This window comes from Poecilia reticulata, linkage group LG6 (assembly GCF_000633615.1).
Source record: "Poecilia reticulata strain Guanapo linkage group LG6, Guppy_female_1.0+MT, whole genome shotgun sequence".
Classification (NCBI taxonomy): Eukaryota; Metazoa; Chordata; class Actinopteri; order Cyprinodontiformes; family Poeciliidae; genus Poecilia; species Poecilia reticulata.
In genome coordinates this window covers 2386599-2405976 of record NC_024336.1, presented here as the reverse complement: position 1 = coordinate 2405976, position 19378 = coordinate 2386599, and the positions used below count along the sequence as shown (strand labels likewise).

Below are 19378 nucleotides of genomic sequence, written 5' to 3'. Positions count from 1 at the left end.
TTTATTCTCATTGTTAGGAATTCATTGTTGTATGACTTTATTCAGTTATTCTTGTATAATTTTTTTTTGTATTTTGAAATGAAAAACAAGTCTTAACCTGGCCCTAATACTCCACCATAGACGACCGGACACCGCTAATGTAAAATTATTATTAAAAGCCCAAAACATGATATTGCTGCCCCTGGTTTGTTGATGTAAAAGTACTCAAAAGTATCTTTCTTACTATAGAAAAGCAGTTATTGTGAATGTTTTGTTTGCTTCTGGCTGTTGATGTAGCAACAGCGATAATAGTGACTGAAATCTCACCTCAGTGTTTTGTTTTGAACAGAGGAATCAGCCAAAGGGATGAACTCTTCAGCTGCACTGAAGAGGATGTTTTACCTCAGCGCCTGACAACCAGCTGCACTTTTCAGGACTCTGATGTTCAGTAAGGAAAGAGCGGAGCGGCTCCCCGAAGAATCGCATCATAGATTTATCTTTGTTTTTTCTTCGGCAAAGCTCACCTATTTCATCAGATAATGGCTGACTTTTAACTTTCAGGAGATTTTTGTAAAGGGACACAGTTTGTTTAACTTGTGTGTGTCAAGTCTGACAGCAGAGGAGATGTTAAAAACAATCCCGCTTCCAATAAACGGATATGGATTTTCACCCGGTGTGCAATGGGTAAAGTGGAAACTGAAAAAAAAAAAAGCACAAAGCCATAAAAAAGTGTCAAGTTGATTATTTATTTGTGTCTGTGATGCATATTTATCAGTATGGTAAGCCACTCAACATAGATGGGGAAATTAGCTCTTCTAATGCTGCCCGCTCTGCACATGTTGTGGAGTTTTATTTTTACATACATTCTTATAGCTGAAGTCATTGTGACATTTTGTTTACGGTTCTATGGTCTGCGTCCTTTACACTTAAGGGTCATGCATTTGGTCTGGTTTCTTTATTTTGCATGCAAACAATAATATCTATATAATAAAATTGTTACTTTGTGTATATTGCTACAATGTGTACAGTACTGTCCACAAAGTAAAGTGTGTAAAATGCCTCAAACTGAATATTTTTTTAATTGCTGTGTTTTAATTGCCACTGAAGTCCAGAGTCTGGATACATCATCGTCATCTGTGCTTTTCAACCAATCAGGTTTCCAACCTGGTATGTCATGTGGGTTATATTATTCTCATTTATGTTTATCTAGTTACCTAGCTACAAATGATCTGGCTACTATAGCTCTGCCAAATACTGTAGCAACATGTTTGCTTCAGGAGGTTGTACATTACCGGGTCTTCAACATATTTCAGCTAAACTTACAAAAGGCAGCCATATTGAAATGCTGACTCTACACAACATTTCTGTAAAGTCTGGTTTTATAATTAGTATAATAAAAAAATACAGCAGAAGACTTAGTGCTGTTCTGAACTGTAAAAAAAAATCCCTCGTATAATCAGAGGGATTATACGAGTGCAATAAAAACTGAAGTGCTAATAAATGCGTCTGGCACAATATTGTAATCGAACATAAAACAGTCAAAAATGAAATGAGTCTTAAAGTATGGATCGTTTTCCACTTTTATTCTTGAACTGGAGGAGGGGGGGAAAGAGACATCGCAATTTAAGCATTTCATGAAAAAAATATTTACAAAGAGGACGCAGTCCTCACCAACACTGACAGAACATTAGTAAAAAAACAAAGACATGAGAGTTAAGTACCTCTGAACCTTAAAAACACTGCTCTGATATCCAAACTATCAGGATAAATATATTTATAATATTTATATTGTATTTACAGAATACCTCAAATGTACAGCCATGTATTCTATAAACAAATATAAATGACTTRGGCACACTTCAGTCGCAGACAATCATAGGAGTGGGATACAAGCGCCGTCCTCTCACTGTTTTGATGCTGACGTGAACTTTAGCCAGAAATAATAACGCGTTCCATCTTGTGTCTTTACATCATCCATAGTGTATACACTGGGACAAATGCTTTAATATATGGACCTAAATGTAGACAGCCTTTTCATACAGCAGGGGTATTGCTGCAAACAGGCCTAAACCCCAAAAAGACCATCAGGACTCTGTGAGCTCTACAGGTTCACTAAGAGGGGCCAAAACTGAGGGGCGTCAGAGTTTAGGGGTGAATTCAAGCAAATAAGTTGGAGAAGAATAATCTCTCTTCCAAAACCGTTTGTTTTTAGGCTTACAGTCACATAAGGTTCAGAGACAACAAACAACAGAGCAGCTACCTTATATCTACAAAGAATATACATTGCAGTAACAATGTACAACAATGACGATGGCTGACTAAACGCACGCAGAAGGGTGGAGGAGAGAAATGGCCGGGGCGGGGCCAACTATTGCAGTCAGTCTACAGGTCCGACTCGGGCATATCTGGCATGTCCGCCATCAGGTAACCGATCCCGTAGCGGCCGTTGGGAGCCGTGTCCACCTCGGTGCCGCCGCCGCCACCGCTCTGCTTGCGGTAGATGCTTTTCCCCGGCATCGGCGAGGGCGCCTCGCTGGGGGTCTTGCCGTGGATCAGGCTGGCGTCGTCGTCGTCCTCCGGCCGGGGGCTCTCCTTGATGACGCGGCCCTTCTTGTAGGAGACGGTGGAGAGGCCGCTGGTGTTCTCGTCGATGATGTTGAAGTAGCGCAGGCAGAAGACCACGGGTACGGGCATCATGGCCATCACCACCAGAGAGATGCAAACCGCGATGCCCCATGGGGGGAAGTGGAGCGTCTTCTCTACGGCCTGAAGGGGGCAGAGGTGAGATATGTGACCAGGTGATGATACAACCACAGACATCAAGGTGTTTTTTGGGGATTCTATAGGATTAGAGCAACACGAAATAGCAGAAAGGGAGAGTTGGAGCTCATGAGACTGTGTATTTGAACTGGGTTTGTAGTGTAATGCTGCAAAATCAGTGCTTGATCAAGATTCAATTTCAAAGTCTTGTTTGAGCAAAAGCATCATCAATGAAACAATCAACATTCGGAGATTGAAAAGTTTGTTTCATTCCTTAAGTGCCTAGTGGATTGAATTAGCATCACACCTATATTCTTAGCAATTAAACAACGGACTGACAGCAAAACAGCAAATACAATTTTTTTTTGTACAACTGAACATAAAATGAGGGATTCCAAGAATGAAACTTTTGTTTCAATTTCAATTTGCTCTGCACAGCCTCCTGAACACAGAGGGAACAAGCTAGTCCTGCTAGAAAACCTGCTAGAGAAGACGTGCTTTAATTACAAGCATATTCGTTTGTTTGGATGGTATAGTCAAAGTCCAGACTTGAATCCAACTGAGACTCTGTTCAAGGACTTAAAAATGGATACAGCGTGAGTGAGACGGAGCTTATTTTCCAAAAAGAACTTAACATAAAAACAACAATTTTAAGATTTTTATTTGCAAAAAAATAAATAAAAATTCTGCTAATCTGCACTACTTGGTATTGTTTCACGACACATTGGCGTTTGTGGCCGTGTTGTGACTAAAGAGCGTGTGAATACTTTTGCAAGAAACTCAAAAAAAAAAAAAGGCTTTCCTCAAAAAACTGAAGACTATGTTTAGAACTTTGACTCGTTTAGTCTTTGTTCCACTTGGTTCTAAAATCACACAGGTGCTTTGGTGTTTCTACAGCAGACCAAACATCCTGTTTATTGTTCTCGACTGAAACGCCGCTCAAACACGTTTGTTTCCAAGAAGTTTAGTGTTTTTTGTACTTTCGCGCTACCGCCCGGCTTCCCTCTGATCCCCCTTCAATCTGCTTTCATTCGACTCCAGGGTCACAGAGTGGGGCGGGTGGGGGGTGGGGGGGTGTCGGACGGGGACATTGAAGCCAGGGGCCTCCGCTTACCTCTTCCTGTATCCAGGCGCTGTAGCTGGGAGGCGTCATGGTCAGCTGGATGAAGCTGGCGCAGAGCAGGAGCAGCAGCAGGATGGGCGTGATGTACTTCCACATGTAGTAGTAGAAGCGGTACGGAGTGAAGCCCAGCATGTCCTTCAGGTCTTCAAAGAATCTGGGGAGAAGCAGGAGGAGTGTTTTGTTGTTTCGCCGAAAACACAGCATTTCTTGGAAATCGAGCGCAAAGGATCGTGCCGGGAGGTTTGTTTGTGTCGCCTGCTGCTTACTTGTCGATCCCGTAGAACCAAGCGATGGCCACGTTCTCCAGCACCACCACGATGAGCAGAGGCAGCGTGGCGGAGTAGTCGTCGAACATGGTCACAAAGTAGTTCCCTGAGCGCTGAACGAACAGGAGGCCGATGGAGAAGGCCAACACGCAGCATCCCACTGCAACACAGAGGAAGGGACTCAGCAGGCTGTGTCAAACCTAAGGCCCGGGGGTCAAATCTGGCCCGCCGTAGGTTTTTACGTGGCCCTCCGAACTCCAAATTACGCCAATAAGTCCCTCCAGTTTTCCAACAAATCTACAGAACTCACTCAAATTCACACAAACTCAACAGATTGCCACATTTCTTTCAGATTTTTAAATGTAAATTTTTTTTTTTTTTCAAAATTGGCCAAGAACAACATACATTAGCACAAATTTGTTAAAAATTCCTTACAAATATTTCTAAATTAGTGCCACAAAATATGTTATTTTGATTACAAAATACCCTCACAAAAACCATTGCAAAATCCTGGACAGACTGATCAGTGTGATTTCATTTTACAAAACACATGAAACAAACAACAAATAACTGAAACCAACACCTATTTCTTGACATTTTAACAGCTGAATTGGTTTTATCAATACATTCTGGAACAACTGGCCCTTTAAGAACATTCAAATTCTTCACCAAGCCTAAAGAAAACCCATCMAGCCGGTTTTTGGCAATAAGTTAATTCTTTTTCTGGTGTCTGAAAAATGAGTCGCTTGAAAAATCTTCGGCAAAGTAACATCACTGCCTGTTACCTAGCAACTAAAGCGGAGCTTCAATACGTTTGGTCAGGTGGTTTTACCGCTGTATCTGCCTTACAATGGCTGCTGGAAAAGATGAGTGTTTTGTTGTTCATCTACCATCCAGAAACCACTTGTTACACTCTTAGTGACTGTGCTGGAGGCCCTACTTCTGCTTTTCAAAGATGTATAGTTGTATAATTGCACGTCAGTTTGCAGCCATTTTCACATGTGCGTGTAAAAGTTGAGTTGGGGAGGGGGGCGTGGCCAGAAGCAGCTCATTTGAATTTAAAGTGACAAGACGCCCTAAAGCACCTCAAAGAAGACTAAAATCTCATTATTTAAGAATGATTTTGTAGAAAATATAATGTAATGACCTTGTTTTGTATAGAACTATCCTAACTTGTTCAATGAGACATAATAGGTCACGTCTAAAACTCAAAATATTCTTTTAGATTTGAGAGGTTTTGTCTTCAGCAGGTCTGTTTTACATTTCTGCATGAAATTTTGTTATTTGGAATTGAAAGCGACCCTTCACTCTCCTGTTGGATTCCAGGAGAGCAACATAGTGATGTGTTTAGTTAAAGCAATGACAAACTCAACTGTGACAATCTCACCTCATCTGCCCTTCATCTCTCCTTCAGCTCTATTATATTGGTGTCTAAAAGCTAAAACATTTCTTATGGCCGGCGGTAATATTTCTGGTCAAAGAGCTTGTTGCTAGGTGACCACTCCCTCTGACCTGTAAGGAACTCCTTGCGGACTTTGAACGTGTCGATCAGCGGGGTGAGGATGCCCTCGATGGTGCCGAACATGCTGCCGAGGCCCAGGTTGATCAGCATGAGGAAGAACATGACGGACCAGAAAGGCGAGGCCGGGAAGTGGGTCATGGCTTCTGTGAAGGCGATGAAGGCCAGGCCTGTGCCTTGGACAGCCTGGTGGAGGGAAGGAAAATTCAGTTATCAGACGTATTTCATGTCTTCCTAAATCTGTTTCTAGGATGTTTGCAGATTGGATTCTCTGTTTCAGAGGAAAACTCAGCTAACTGTTCAGAAGGCTATCAAAATGTCCCGTTGAATTTTGATTTCAGACTAGAAAAGTTGTTGGTTCTAAATTCAATATAATACACATAAGACGTAGTGATAGCCATAGATTTTTCAGAACTTTGAACTGAATAATGGATTTTTTTAAAGCGTGGAGCATCATGGGAACACAGCTCGTTTAATGGCAGTTTATTTTTTGAGGCAAACATTTGTATATTTCATAAAGAAAGAGCTGCAGCCTTTTCCCTCAAGGTGAGTTCCTGGTGACTGCTGAATGGCTGCATATATGGGTAATTTAAACATATTTCAAAGACTTTCCACTCCTTGAAGTTACACTGAAGAACTTCTTTACTGCAAACTGATGCACTTAAACAGAATCGGTATAAAAGGAGAACTCTGTGAAGGGTTGACATTTCCTCACCAAAATTCTACACTGATTACCTGAAAATATTCAAAGACGACTTCAACTTTCATTTTTGAGCTGTCTGTGTTTTTTGTTTGTTTTTATTTTTATTTTTTACCATTACTCTGGGATTTTAACTGTACAATAACAGTTAACAGTTTGGTCAATTTTCCATTGACAACAAATGGAAAAATAGCCAATTGGCCAATTCTGGCGCATTTACAGCAATGCTAATTAATTTGCTTTGTATCGGGGAAATAAGTTAATAAATTAAAAGTAAATAAATAAAATAAAATAATAATTGTAAATGTGTTCTGATCCAAATGTTAAATTCTGTTGATATTACTATTACTATGTGAATGAGAGTTTATGAGAGAAAAAGACAATTTAGCAAATAAATGGATGATAGAGAATGGTCAAATCTAAATGATAATTTAATAACTGAAAGACCTTCATGTATTTTGAAACCTTATTTTAGGCAAAGTGTGATCAAACTGACAACTAGTTCAACTGGAACTTTAAATGGAGAGAAATACTTTATCGGCTTGTGTTGCTAATATTAGCTAGCCTGGTTGCTAGTATTAGCTAGCCTGGTCACTGAGGCTAGAAATGAGTGAATCCTCCTTGTAAAATAATCAAAAAGCTACCAGGTAGTCACAGAGTCATAACTTTATTTTAACAGTTTACACGTATTAAGAGGAAAAAACTCAAAATTTGTGGATTTTTTTTCTTTTTTTCATGTACCTGGTTGAGCTCATCTTCGATGCTGCAGGAATCCAGCCCCAGTTTCGGGTACTCATCCTCCTTCACCCCCTTGATGATCTGTATCATCTGATGGTAGTCCTCAGCAGTGACCTGACTGACCTGCGTCAGGTTGATGTGGTGGGGAATGAGGCTCGGTTCAATGCTGCTCCCCAGCAGCGCCACGATCTTATTAGTGTTTCTAAAAAAAAAAAAAAAAATAGAAGATTGAGCATTTCAAAAACGAATCATTCAGCCCTAAAAGTCTGTTTTTAACTGATCTCAGTCTGCTGTCGGACAGCGCTCACTTACAGAGCGACACATTTGCTGTTCATGATGTTGGCTTTGAAGCCCAGCACGGCGAACACCACCAGGGTGGCCAGCACGGAGGTGAAGAAGTTGATGAAGGACACCAGGACGGCGTCGAAGTGGCAGTTGTTGTCGCGCTTGTTGTAGCTGGAGAAGGCGATCACGCCGCCGAAGCCGAGGCCCAGCGCGAAGAAGACCTGCGTGGCAGCCTCCCGCCACACCTTGGCCTCCAGCATGATCTCCAGCTGAGGTCAGAGCAGATACGGCCGGCTGTTAATGCTCGCAAAACAAAACAAAAATTTATAGAACCAGACGGCATTTATAATTTGAGAGGATCAGAAAGAATTTTTTTAAAAAAAGAAGAAAAGAAAAACAGAGTGGATTTATTTTTACTTTTAAGGATATTTATGCAAATTGCCATTTACATTGATGGACTGATTGATGCTGAGATGATTATAATATAATAAATTGACTTTTCAGATAAGGGGGAGGCAATATAAGATTTTTTCCCCTTCAAACTGCTCCTTTTCATTCAAAACTTTAGTTTATGTTAAAATATGTTCAATTTAGACTGTAAATGATAAATAATATATGAATAAATATTAGATCTCATACATCAAAGAATACAAGGGAACTGATGTATTTAAAATATTCTTTAAACGCTCCTTTTAAAGCTCCATAAACGTCAGTGATATTAGCTTACAATAATTTGGTCAATATAAGGTGATTTGTTTTTATTTTTTATGATTTATTAAAAACCAATTTAATGCAATCACATGAAGGTAAGAATAAATGTAAAGATTTGTTTCTATGTGTTTTAAAGTGAAGCACCCAGAAGCTCCTGTGACCTTTCCTCCTGTAAAGGGCAACAATACAATGATCTTTTCCAGAACATTTACCATCCCACCCTGTCAGACGACAGCTGTAAACCTTCTCCATAACATTTCATATTTTCCATACATCCCCCCCCTCGGCCCGTTAAGCTCRGAGCAGGACGCGCTAAGCGGCTGTGATGTCCGCCGGCTCTTGGAGACGTCGGGTGACGAGACGCAGCAGACACAAAAGACAGACGTGCTCTGCTGAAAATCACCGTCTCGGGCTGGCTGGTTACATAAGGACGGTGTAGCTGTTGTTTCCATGGTGACATGATTCTGTGGCCTGCCATGCTATTGGCTGCTCGCTCCCGAGGAGTCAGCCTATCATGTGAAGATGTACTCTTTGAGCTCATGCAGGGAAACTATCAGGGAGTAAAGTGAAGGAAGTGTAAAAGAAAAAAGAAAAAAAATACCGAAGAGTGTGAGCGAATATTGACCAACTACTAGTATAAATGGTGTTAATAGAGGGAATATTTCTAAATCTGTGTAGAATAAGGGAGCGAGCAGCTGTGACTGTTCCTGAACGGAGGAATGCTCTACCTTGGGCGTGAACATGTGTCGAATCCCGTCGATGGAGCCCTTCAGCAGCAGGGCCCGAACCAGGAAGCAGATCAGGACGACGTAGGGAAACAAGGAGCTGAAGTACATCACCTGCAACRAGGAGAGAAGTCCCGTTTAGTCCTCAGAAAAAAAAAAGATGTCAGAATAAATGAGTCTTTGAAAAAAACTCTTAAAAATAAATGTTGTTTTGAACTTCCTTCCTGACTGTCACAATCACTCAACGGAAAATGGAAAATGGATGGATGGATTAAAGACTCCAGTTTGCAACATAAAGATGAGACGTGCGCTGAGTCTGTGGTTTGGTTCTTTGCAGCTGTGTGTTAAAATACCTCCATATTGCTCATCTGTTTCCTGAAGCGTGGCCTGGTCGCCATCATCGTGTGACTTCATCTGGTGAAGTCTAAACTAATATTATGAGCCCCACATATGATGGTGAGTCATTTAAGCTTCATGTCATAATGGAGCTGTTTCAGACTTTTATTTTAAGGAAGAACATAGATTACTATTAAGMTGCCCTGTGTTTACACAGTTGCTAAGAATGGGTGCCTCACTGGAACCAGGTTGTAAACATTATCTACTTSTTTAAAACTTTATGTGGCAAGATACTTCAAAACATTTCAATGTTTTCAGAGTTTATAATAATAGATGAAATGAGCAAATTAACAAACTGTAAGCCATGAGGTGATAATACCCTSCCTGGCTAACTGTTAGCCACTAGTAATGCTAAAACTAGCATCTACTTTGYAGGCTTTTTTTCTATTTGTAGAAACATAGAAATGGAGATTATAAAGCTCGTTTCACACTGTTTCTCACCTTAGCATGTATGCTAACATGCCAAACGTTAGCATGCGTMCTAACATTTGATATATAACACTAACGTTTTATATGTTAGCATGTCAAACGTTAGCATGACATGCTAACATGGCCTATACATGAAGAAAGAAAAAGGGTTTTRTGGCACAGTCAGTCCTGTCAGGTTTATAAAACATCCACTGCTGTTGAAGCGCTGCCTTTCGGAATAGTGCATGTGTGTTGGGATCAAGAGTGTGAAAGCCATACTTCTACAGTCTCTTTGAAAATTGTATTTTACTTATTTTGGTTATTTAATAATCATCTTATATTCTGGGCATGATTCTCTAAGGACTCCTCAACATCTTCAGATGCAGAATGCCTGAATTAGTCAGAAAATTATACTTACTTTTAGTTTCAAGGATGACGCATGGCAGGTGAGTGATACGTTGATAGATTAAGTGAGATTAAGATTGGGTCGTTCCAGTAATTTGAGTCACGGTTTTGTTTATTCTGTAACAACGTCGTAAGTATCCAGTATTTTTTTCCCATATGTATGCCAACCTGATTTTTGTGCTGATCAAACTGTATTGCAAAGTAACAAAAGAATAGCGAATAGCAGGAAAGGCAGATAATGTAGTGTATATATCATTTTGTCTCTTAGGCTGGATGTAGGATCATTGAGGAAGTCGGCAATAGCTTCTTTTTTTTTGTAATTGAGAGATTTGCATCCAAATTTTTCTGCAGTCTGTGGAATTTTCTTTTGTGGTTCTTGGCCACGACTAGTTGTTGACCCAGATGCAAAACCCATCATTAACCGACGGGCATGTTTGATCAGACAAGGTGAGCCTCAAAGACGGAGAGCGGGATAAAAGACCTGAGTCATCCGCCCAAGACACGGTGACACGTGGATTTACAGGATGGGCTGTGAGGGCGCGGCTGCAGACTCTCTGAGGTGGTTTGCGGTTGAGTCATAAGCATGGTTAGGTGAATCAGAAACATTATGCCTGCTGCTTGGTGGTCCATATGCAATTCTGAGCTGAGTTCTCTTTAGGTATGGCGCAAACTTCTACTGACCTTTTTCAGTTCTTTGGGCAAGGCTAATGATAATACATGCTTTCTTACTCAAGATTATTCAAAGCAACACAAAAGCAAAATCGGTTTCAAAATAAAATTTGAACCAACAAGTCAAAAGTCCAATTTGAGAAATGTATTTGTTTTCTTCACTTTTTTCCAGCTGCTGCTCTCGTCAGGACTTGTCTTTGGACAAGACCGATGATAAAGCAATTTTGTCCAAAGACAAGCAGTCTGGGCTTCATCCAAGGCTGTGCTTTCGTCTCAAACCTTGATCGGACTCATCCTAAAGCCAAACAGTTTTAGGCTTCAGATCCTCGACTTTATGTTTTGTAAAGAAGAGACCTGTATGCTTCAGGATAACAAGCAGCTGCATCCTGCAAAAAGGGTCAAGTTTTGGGAAATCCCACTGTTATCTTCACGCACAGGTGCAAACGCAAAGATTTTCCACGATGATGTGTAAACATTTTTATTACACACAGTGTGTGATTCTTTAAAGTCTAATGTGTCTAATAATCTGTCTTAATCCATAAAGTTACAGATTATGTTCCCCAGTACATCACATTGTAGGCAAAATACACCATCACCACCACAAGACCAATTTTTTTTTTTTTTTTTTTGTCAAACTCCTGGCAATTAAACCAAGCCAAAAAGGCGCACATTGCCATGGTAACCAAATGGTCTGATCCCTTTTCACGCCCACACTCACACATACACACACACACACACACACACACACACACACACACACACACACATGGTACAGAAACACTGATTTTGGCTCAGAAATTTTTTGGCAAAGGCTTTTGTGTAAGCTGGGTAAGTGTGAGCATTTCTATTTCTATTCTTTTGTAGCACAGGGAACAGAATCGTTTGTAAGATAACCGGATCAGGAAAACTCTCTGGAAGAAAACGTCATGCACAGTGGTGTGGATATGTTTTGGTTTGGATAAACAGATTTAAAATACAATCAAAAAGTTTGTGTCTGTTTAAAAACAGGTGTAGACTGGATATTCAGGTTATTTCAGTAAAAAAAACAACAAACAAAACAAAATAGCCGTTTTATTGGTTTTCATCCACATTTGTTTGGTTTGTGCCAACTCTGCTTGCAATAAATTTCCAATACAAGCTCCTAGAAGTGGTATAATTGAGAAAAGTTTAACTGTGTCAAGGATATTCCACAGCAGTATAAAGTTGTAGGCAAACAGCTAATCTATCTTGTTTGCTTTTGTCGTTTCTCTTCAAATTTCCATCCAGTCGTGGGGGTAGAAACCCGGACAGAGACGTTGGACTAGGGGATATGATCTATGCCCATTATGATCGATGAAAGAGATGGTTTGAACTTCCTCTGTCTCTGAATTATTACAGGATCATGAGTTGGAATCACAAAGACGGTGTCTTTTCAAGAACAGACAAAAAAATATCCGCTTCATAAAATATCCAGAGTAGATTTGTTCAGATTTATTATTATTCTACTGTCCTTATGTGAATCGATATATTTCCACTTTGCCTACACCTGAAAGTCCACCACTAAGGGATATTTCTATTTTCTTTTGTATTATAATGTAGCTGACTGTTTTTTTTATTCCTTTCCAAAGTGGAGATTTTTCAAAACCAGATGGAACCAGAGACCACGCAGACTTTATGTTCTGATGGCAATGGAAGTTTCAACCACTCCACTTCTGAAAAGTCTCGCCACAGGTCGGATGTAGAGGGGGAGATTCGAGGAACGGCTTATGTCCAGATGGAAAGTAGGAAATCTCGTTTAGCTTTTAGCAGCGTGTCCTCTGTCTCTGGTGTGTTGCATCCTGTCCAGTTCACTTTGGGAGTCTAACTTCCGCCTACATAACTCTGACAGAGCTTTCAGAGATGCTTCCCAGCTTTGCCTACATTATCTTTTGACACTGTTTTCTGTGGAAGTCAGGCAAAAACCTTACAAGTGGGGTGCTGTGGTGGCGCAGGGGTTAAGCAAAACCTACATAAAGAGGCCTCAGTCTGGCAGTCGCAGGTTTGATTCCCAGCTTGGTGACCTTTGCCCATTACCCACTTTCCTGTCAATTCACTATCAAATAAAGGCCACTAGAGCCAATAAAACCTATTAAAAAAACCCTACAAGTAACATTCAAAAAGATGACCAAGGTCAGTCAAACGACCTGCTTAAAACCTTCAACCAGAACATCGTCTTTTAAAGACCAAGACATTTAGTGAACTGTGTTCATTTCAGTTGCACATTCTTGCGGTTCAAAGTTAATCAACATCCCGCATCAAAATGTATCCATAAAAGATTAAACCCAGAAGCACAGGCCTGACTTTGAACTCAGAGGGACACGGTTAATGCTGGTCATATGACTGGAGAAACTTTGCAACGATTAAGATCACAATGTAGAGAGGAGATGACGAGCAGGGAGAGCAACCTTTAGCTGGTGGGGCTAATCCCTCCGGATGCTTTGTTATACTAAGCTGAAGCAAGAAGTCCTTTAAAGATCATAAGCAGTTTAAGAAACATTTCATGAGAAAGATTTATGAAGTCACATCTAATCGGTCACTTTAGACCCTTTAGATTGAGCTAAAGTGAGCTAATTATACCGGGGAAGACTGACAATGCAAAAGAAGACTTTTTGTATTAGCACTTTCAGATTGAGAAGTTAACTGAGCCAACTAGCAGGATTGTAGGGCAGCTGTAGTAACCCATTTTCTCTGCTCTACTAGGTTGCTCTTGGAAACCATTCTCACATCATTTCCTCTACTTCTCATAAAAAGGTGCCACTAAATGTCTATATTTAACTTGGAAGTAATAGTAGGGCTCTGCACCTTCCCTGAGGACTGGATTCCCTTGATCATGGCGAGGCACACCATGGACCAGGCGGCCAGCAGGCACACTGTCATCTTCCAGTTGAGTCCTCCGCCCTCAGAGATGTTGTTGGAAATGTCCAGGGCCTCACGGTACCAGTAATAGGTGGTGGCCGAGCTCTTCTCACACTCTGGCACCACATCTGTGGTTCCAAACCAAACAACAGTCAGGTTCAGAGAATGGCAAGAGTCATTTCTGCACCAAGAGACGTGCAAGAAAAAACCCCCAGCAAGATGCACGGTTGGTCAGTCACACAAGTTGGTTTGTTAGTTATTGATATAGACGTGTGAACTACGTATTCTAATTATGGTCTAGTTTCTCTGTTTAACTCTTTACAAGTAATGCCTCAATTTACCTTGTAACTACAGCAACGTTCACAATAAGAGCCCTAACCACATATGAACACTTCTGATAGCATAAAGCTAATTAAAGCAGTTAACAGTAGCATCAGATGTCTCAATGCAGGTGCATTTTGTGTTCAGGCTGTAATTTATCCCTGAACGATGTTATTCAATACATTCTGAGTACGTTGGTAACAGAGTGATGAATAATAGTAACATTGATGTTGAGGTTAAATTGATAACTGTAATGAATTAGAGAACAAAAAAATCCTGATACCAAATTTTCAATCAAGCAAAAATGAAACTGAAATTAAAGTCGATTGTTTTTCGTGAGGCAAATTAGTTTGAAACTTTAATATCAACTGTGCTGGACAAAAACTGACAAAATTGTACAAACTCATTTGAATATTTTACTTTTTAAATAAAGTAAAATATTTACTTTATAAACATAAATGTTTTCATTCTTTCAGAGCAATGCTTGTAGAAAATCATAACACCATGATCATAATTTTTTACTGTTTAAAAAAATATCGTAATAAAACATATTCATCATATCAACCAACACTGTGGAGCCAAACAGAAGATATTCCAGAAAGTGATTTAGTTAGACATTAGTTACCTAGTTTAAGAGAAAAAAAACCCAAATGTTACATGTTACTGGTGTCTTACATGTACTGGTCTTGTTCTTGACAAGTGGACATTCATGCCATGGTAGCGGCTGCTGGAAGGACTGGGAGAAGTAGAACAGACTCCAGCTGATGATGACATTGTAGTAGAGAGCCACAAAGAAGCACACCTGCAAGCAAACAAATAAATGAGGCATAATCTTCTTACCGGTATCAAGGTTAACCAACGTTTTCAAGTTACCATTTCAAAGCCACTAAAACCTTCTGTCATGTTATTTGAGACTTGGTTGTTTGTAAATATTTCAGCTTATGAAACATAAATAACACATAAATAATCAGCCCATCACCCTGATTAATGCAACATGTCTTCTAACTTCCTTTTTTATGGACCTTTTTGGTCTGGAATAAAGATTGATTGATTGATTAACTGAAAAGGATGTAAATGGTAAAATGCACAATGTGCATCATAAATTATACTAAATCTTGTTTTTTTTTTAATCCATGCATCAAAGTAAATACATTTTAAGAATTAAATATATAAAATACAACTGGCATAGTAATTTATTTTAGCAGCAGAACTATCCCTTTTCCTGTTTTTAAAAAGTGAAATAATGTATTATTATACAATTTTTTTTAAGTGTTAAGAGTTATTTTATTACCTAAAATGAACACTGAATGATTGTACGTTGGCCTTTAAATACAAAATGTATTATTTTCTCAAAAAGACTTGCAGGTTTCTTGTAAAAAATAAGCCTCCTTCTGTTCCGATTCAAGGATTAAATAACTGAAATAAATACATTTTTTGTATGAATCAATTTCTCGTGTAAAAATGTTTTTAAGAAAAACATTTAGCACTACTTTGTAACACTTTGACCTTTAATGCTTTAYGCTACTTGACATCTTACAGAGGCATTGCATCAGAAAGATCAATGTTTTGTTTTTTTTGGTGGGGTCAGCTTTCACTTTGTGAGTGCGGAACAGAAAACTTCCTGCCGTCTGACTCACCACGCAGCTGGCAAAGCCGATGCCCCCCAGCCGAGGGCTGATGTAGTTCCACACGCCGATGCTGCCCCTGCGGATACGTTGGCCCACGGCGAGCTCCAGGAAGAACAGCGGGATGCCAATCAGGACGAGCAGGATCAGATAGGGCACCAGGTACGCTCCTGCCAATCAAAACAGAGCGCACCACGTGCTTGATGAAGCAACACGCAAGGGCAGGAAGCCATTGCATCAGATAACCGTGACATCAGCAGGTTTCATTTCCTCGAAGCAACAATGCATATGGGACGACTGACACACGGTGCTCTTTCTAAACATCTGGTGTGTTTTCATCTCCCTTGTGATGTGTGGTGCAGTAAAACTATTCTGGAAGCTATAAAATACGGCGAAGTCTTAAATTAACTCGGACTACAACTGCATTATAAGTTTACGAGTTGAGGCTGATTTACCAACATCAGAGCAGGCCTTAATGGTGTGGTAGAGAAAGATAAAAAGAGTCACATCTGTAAAGGCAGAACTCTTGCAGGTGTAGATTGGAAACCACAACTTTAAAGGGATTTAGAGAGTCAACGAGCTTTTAGATCAGATATTGTCTCTTTTCCTCTCAAATCAGGGGAAACTAGATAATGTGGTGAAGTTCCTTCCCTTTACCCTTGTTAAGGTCACTGTGCTTGTATGAGACCAAGTGAAAAAGCAACTACTTGAGAGTTCCAAAGAAAAAACACCAGAGAAACGGAAAGGATCATCTGACATTTACAAAACAAAAAAACATCTACATAAGCATCAAGTCTTTTGGAAAAATATTCCATGGTCGGAGAAAGCCAAATGAGCCAAACGTTCATTGACAGCTTTTGATTTGGGCCGTACATCTTAATGCCAAAGGTGGCATTAAGATTTTACACAATTTTATGAATGACGGAAATGCAGCTACATACAGCCAAACAAAGTGGTTGTGTGATGGTTTGTGGTGGGTTTACCTCTTTGGGTCCTGGACAATTTGCCATAGTTTAGAATATAAAAACAAATTCTGCACTATTGCACACAATCCCAAAATACTATATCCAATCATAAGGTTGTTAAATGAAGTGTTTAACCTAGTTAAAGTCTGGATTTAAATCTGATTGCCGTGCTGTGGCAGGAATTAGTTTGATGATTTGAAACATTTAGAGACACCATTTTCTACGTGGCAATTCTTTTTCTCAGCATTGCATTCTGTAGTTGTCTATAAAACATTCTGTTGGGTTAAGCTTGTTCTAGTCTGACTGACCCCTCAAAGTGTTAAAAGTCACATATTCACACAGCGATTTGCAGATAGAATCAGATTGGATTTCAGGGGACTGAAAGGTTGGGGGTCTGGAACCAAACTCAGCGTCTCTCCTGCTGAGCCACAACCGCCCCGTCATGTCTTGTAGACAAACCACAACAACAGATGTGAACTCTGGTGGGTTGGTGGTATTATGTCTGTTTCAACAGATCTTATTGTTCCATATGGCCGGGCGTTTATTGAAATTTTTTTCCTGGGTTCCGCTGTCCCTCCCAGATTTGACCTAGGTGGGAGTGGCAATACAAAGGAAAATCAGCATGAGTGTCCCTTCTATGTGTTGTTCTTAGGATGTGCTATGTATGACCTGCTTTTAATATCAAAACGGCTAATTCTGGTTTGCTCACATACAACTGATTCTTGGAGGGGAAACTCTGGTTTCTATTGTTCTCGAAAAAGAAACTCAACAGCTTCCAACAAAGTCAACGGTCTATACGGCTGTGTTTTGATTTGATCGTAATTTTCTACTTCATTCCTGGAATAAACCACCAGTCCTTTTGAATTCTTTTACAGTTCTTGAGCCTCAAAGCAAAATTTTAATGTATCCTCTTTTAAAATTGAATCATGTGTTGGAAATAAATAAACAATAAATGTGAACAATTAGTTTATTGTTCACATATAAATACTTTCTTGTAGAGATGTGCCGATCAGGTTTTTTCCTGCCGATACCGATCACTCACCCATCGGTGAAATAACTTCTGCATCGTCATTTATTTCCTCAAGATAAACTGCCTGCTCCTCAAATGGATTAACACAACGTTGCATTCTCTTTAAAGAACGAGATCACGGATACAAGTGGCCGAAATGGGTTTCCTCCGCAGGGTGGCTGGGCTCTCCCTTAGACATAGGGTGAGAAGCTCGGTCATCCGGGAGGGACTCAGAGTAGAGCCGCTGCTCCTCCACGTCGAGAGGAGCCAGTTGAGGTGGCTCGGGCATCTGGTCAGGATGCCTTCTTGACGCCTCCCTGGTGAGGTGTTCCGGGCATGTCCCACCGGGAGGAGGCCTCGGGTAAAACCCAGGACACGCTGGAGGGACTATGTCTCTCGGCTGGCCTGGGAACGCCTTGGGGACATGTCCCCCCCCAATATTGGAGACAGTCACATTTGTCCCCCCCCAATAATTTCACCACAGTTGCGAAGAATTTTTAAATCTTCCACTCGCATGCTTTTATTTTGAAGGCGCACAACAGCGCATTCAGCAGAGCGCTTGCTCCCCCTCCCACCATCCCCCTCTGAACGGCTCAGAGTAAAGGCAGCAGCAGACAGTCAGAGAAACTCCGTTTGAATGAGGTAAACTGTCTGTCAGGATGTTGCCATGAATATCGCTCGTTTATAACATATTGTTGTCAGTTTACTTTTATATATAGAACTAAATATTTTTGGTTAAGCGGTTTTAATTCTGGGATCGTCACATGTTCAAAATGTTACTGCTGTTTAAAAGTTAGCTAGTCTAGTCAGAATGATTTAGAATGAGACTGAAACAGCAACAAAATTAGCCTTTTTATTATTTAAAGTGAGCAACACCTGATCATACTGACCACTTAACATGTATTTATATTATATTATATTATATTATATTATATTATATTATATTATATTATATTATATTATATTATATTATATTATATAGATATTTAGGAGAACAGCAGTGCTAGAATGACAAAGAAAGGTGAAGAAGCTCTGGTGAGGTTTTCGTTTAGTTTATTGAAATATGTATTAACTGTTTTTAATTTTGAAATAAACTAGACTATTTTATTATGAGAGGAGCACGTCAGTGAAGGCATAGGAGAGTCAGGTGGAGTTTCAGAGTGTGAAGATATAAAAATTATATTAATTTCAATAAAACCAGAAAGGAGAACAGGTGAAGACTGATGTCAGRTTGATTTCTTTCAACGTTTCAATATTTTTTCATTATTTCCACACTATAAGGTTAATGATTAGGAGACGATAAGAAAAGTGCTTGAGAGGTTTAAAAATGAATTTGTGAAAATTTTTGCTACACAGTAAATAGAGTTGAGATGTATAATAATGTATACATCTGAAAATTAAGTTGTTTAAATTCTCATTCTGTATGATAAAAACATACTTTTTATCTTTAGTGCACATTCTGACACTGTACAGTACTGTAGTGTCTGTTATGAATCCATGCAGGAACACCAGGTTGCAGAGAGTCAGAGGAAGGCAGAGACAGAAACACATATCTGTAGATATTTCAGTTAAATGTTTGCGGCTGAAAATGACAGGAAAAAAACATTTAGGCTTTTTGCCTCAGTGTTTTTATGGCTCATGTTTGGTAAGTTATTGAATGCAGAGCTGGAAAGTGAGACTGAGCTAACAGTGAGGAGCTAAAGGTCTGTTAGACGTGAAAAGTATTATTTTTATTTATTTTGTAGATCAAACTGTTGCACTGATGTAGACAGTTGTTCAAGAAGAACAAAACTTGTTTTTTAGATTTTTTTGTTGGTCAAACTGCTGTATTGAGTTTAAAACTGCAGAGTCCTATTTTATGAGCTGTTTTCTACTTTGGTTTTAGAAAGAGGTAGAACCA

At 39.7% G+C, this 19378-nt stretch overlaps 2 protein-coding genes across 2 annotated transcripts in view; one reads left to right on the top strand and one right to left on the bottom strand.

Moving 5' to 3' along the window:
- lrrk2 (leucine-rich repeat kinase 2) overlaps positions 1 to 1035 on the top strand; it is a 39357-nt gene extending 38322 nt beyond the window's left edge. Inside the window, exon 52 of the mRNA XM_008410860.2 lies at positions 329 to 1035. The gene's annotated coding sequence lies outside the window, so the exon portion shown is untranslated. The remainder of the gene's footprint in view (positions 1 to 328) is intronic.
- A 506-nt stretch (positions 1036 to 1541) lies between these two features.
- slc6a15 (solute carrier family 6 member 15) overlaps positions 1542 to 19378 on the bottom strand; it is a 28832-nt gene continuing 10995 nt past the window's right edge. Inside the window, exons 3-12 of the mRNA XM_008410862.2 lie at positions 15517 to 15674; positions 14555 to 14681; positions 13505 to 13686; positions 8810 to 8920; positions 7398 to 7639; positions 7089 to 7287; positions 5641 to 5833; positions 4129 to 4288; positions 3854 to 4016; positions 1542 to 2745 (exon numbers count right to left, since the gene is read on the bottom strand). Coding sequence (XP_008409084.1) covers positions 2362 to 2745; positions 3854 to 4016; positions 4129 to 4288; positions 5641 to 5833; positions 7089 to 7287; positions 7398 to 7639; positions 8810 to 8920; positions 13505 to 13686; positions 14555 to 14681; positions 15517 to 15674 — 1919 coding nt within the window. The 3' untranslated portion in view covers positions 1542 to 2361. The remainder of the gene's footprint in view (positions 2746 to 3853; positions 4017 to 4128; positions 4289 to 5640; positions 5834 to 7088; positions 7288 to 7397; positions 7640 to 8809; positions 8921 to 13504; positions 13687 to 14554; positions 14682 to 15516; positions 15675 to 19378) is intronic.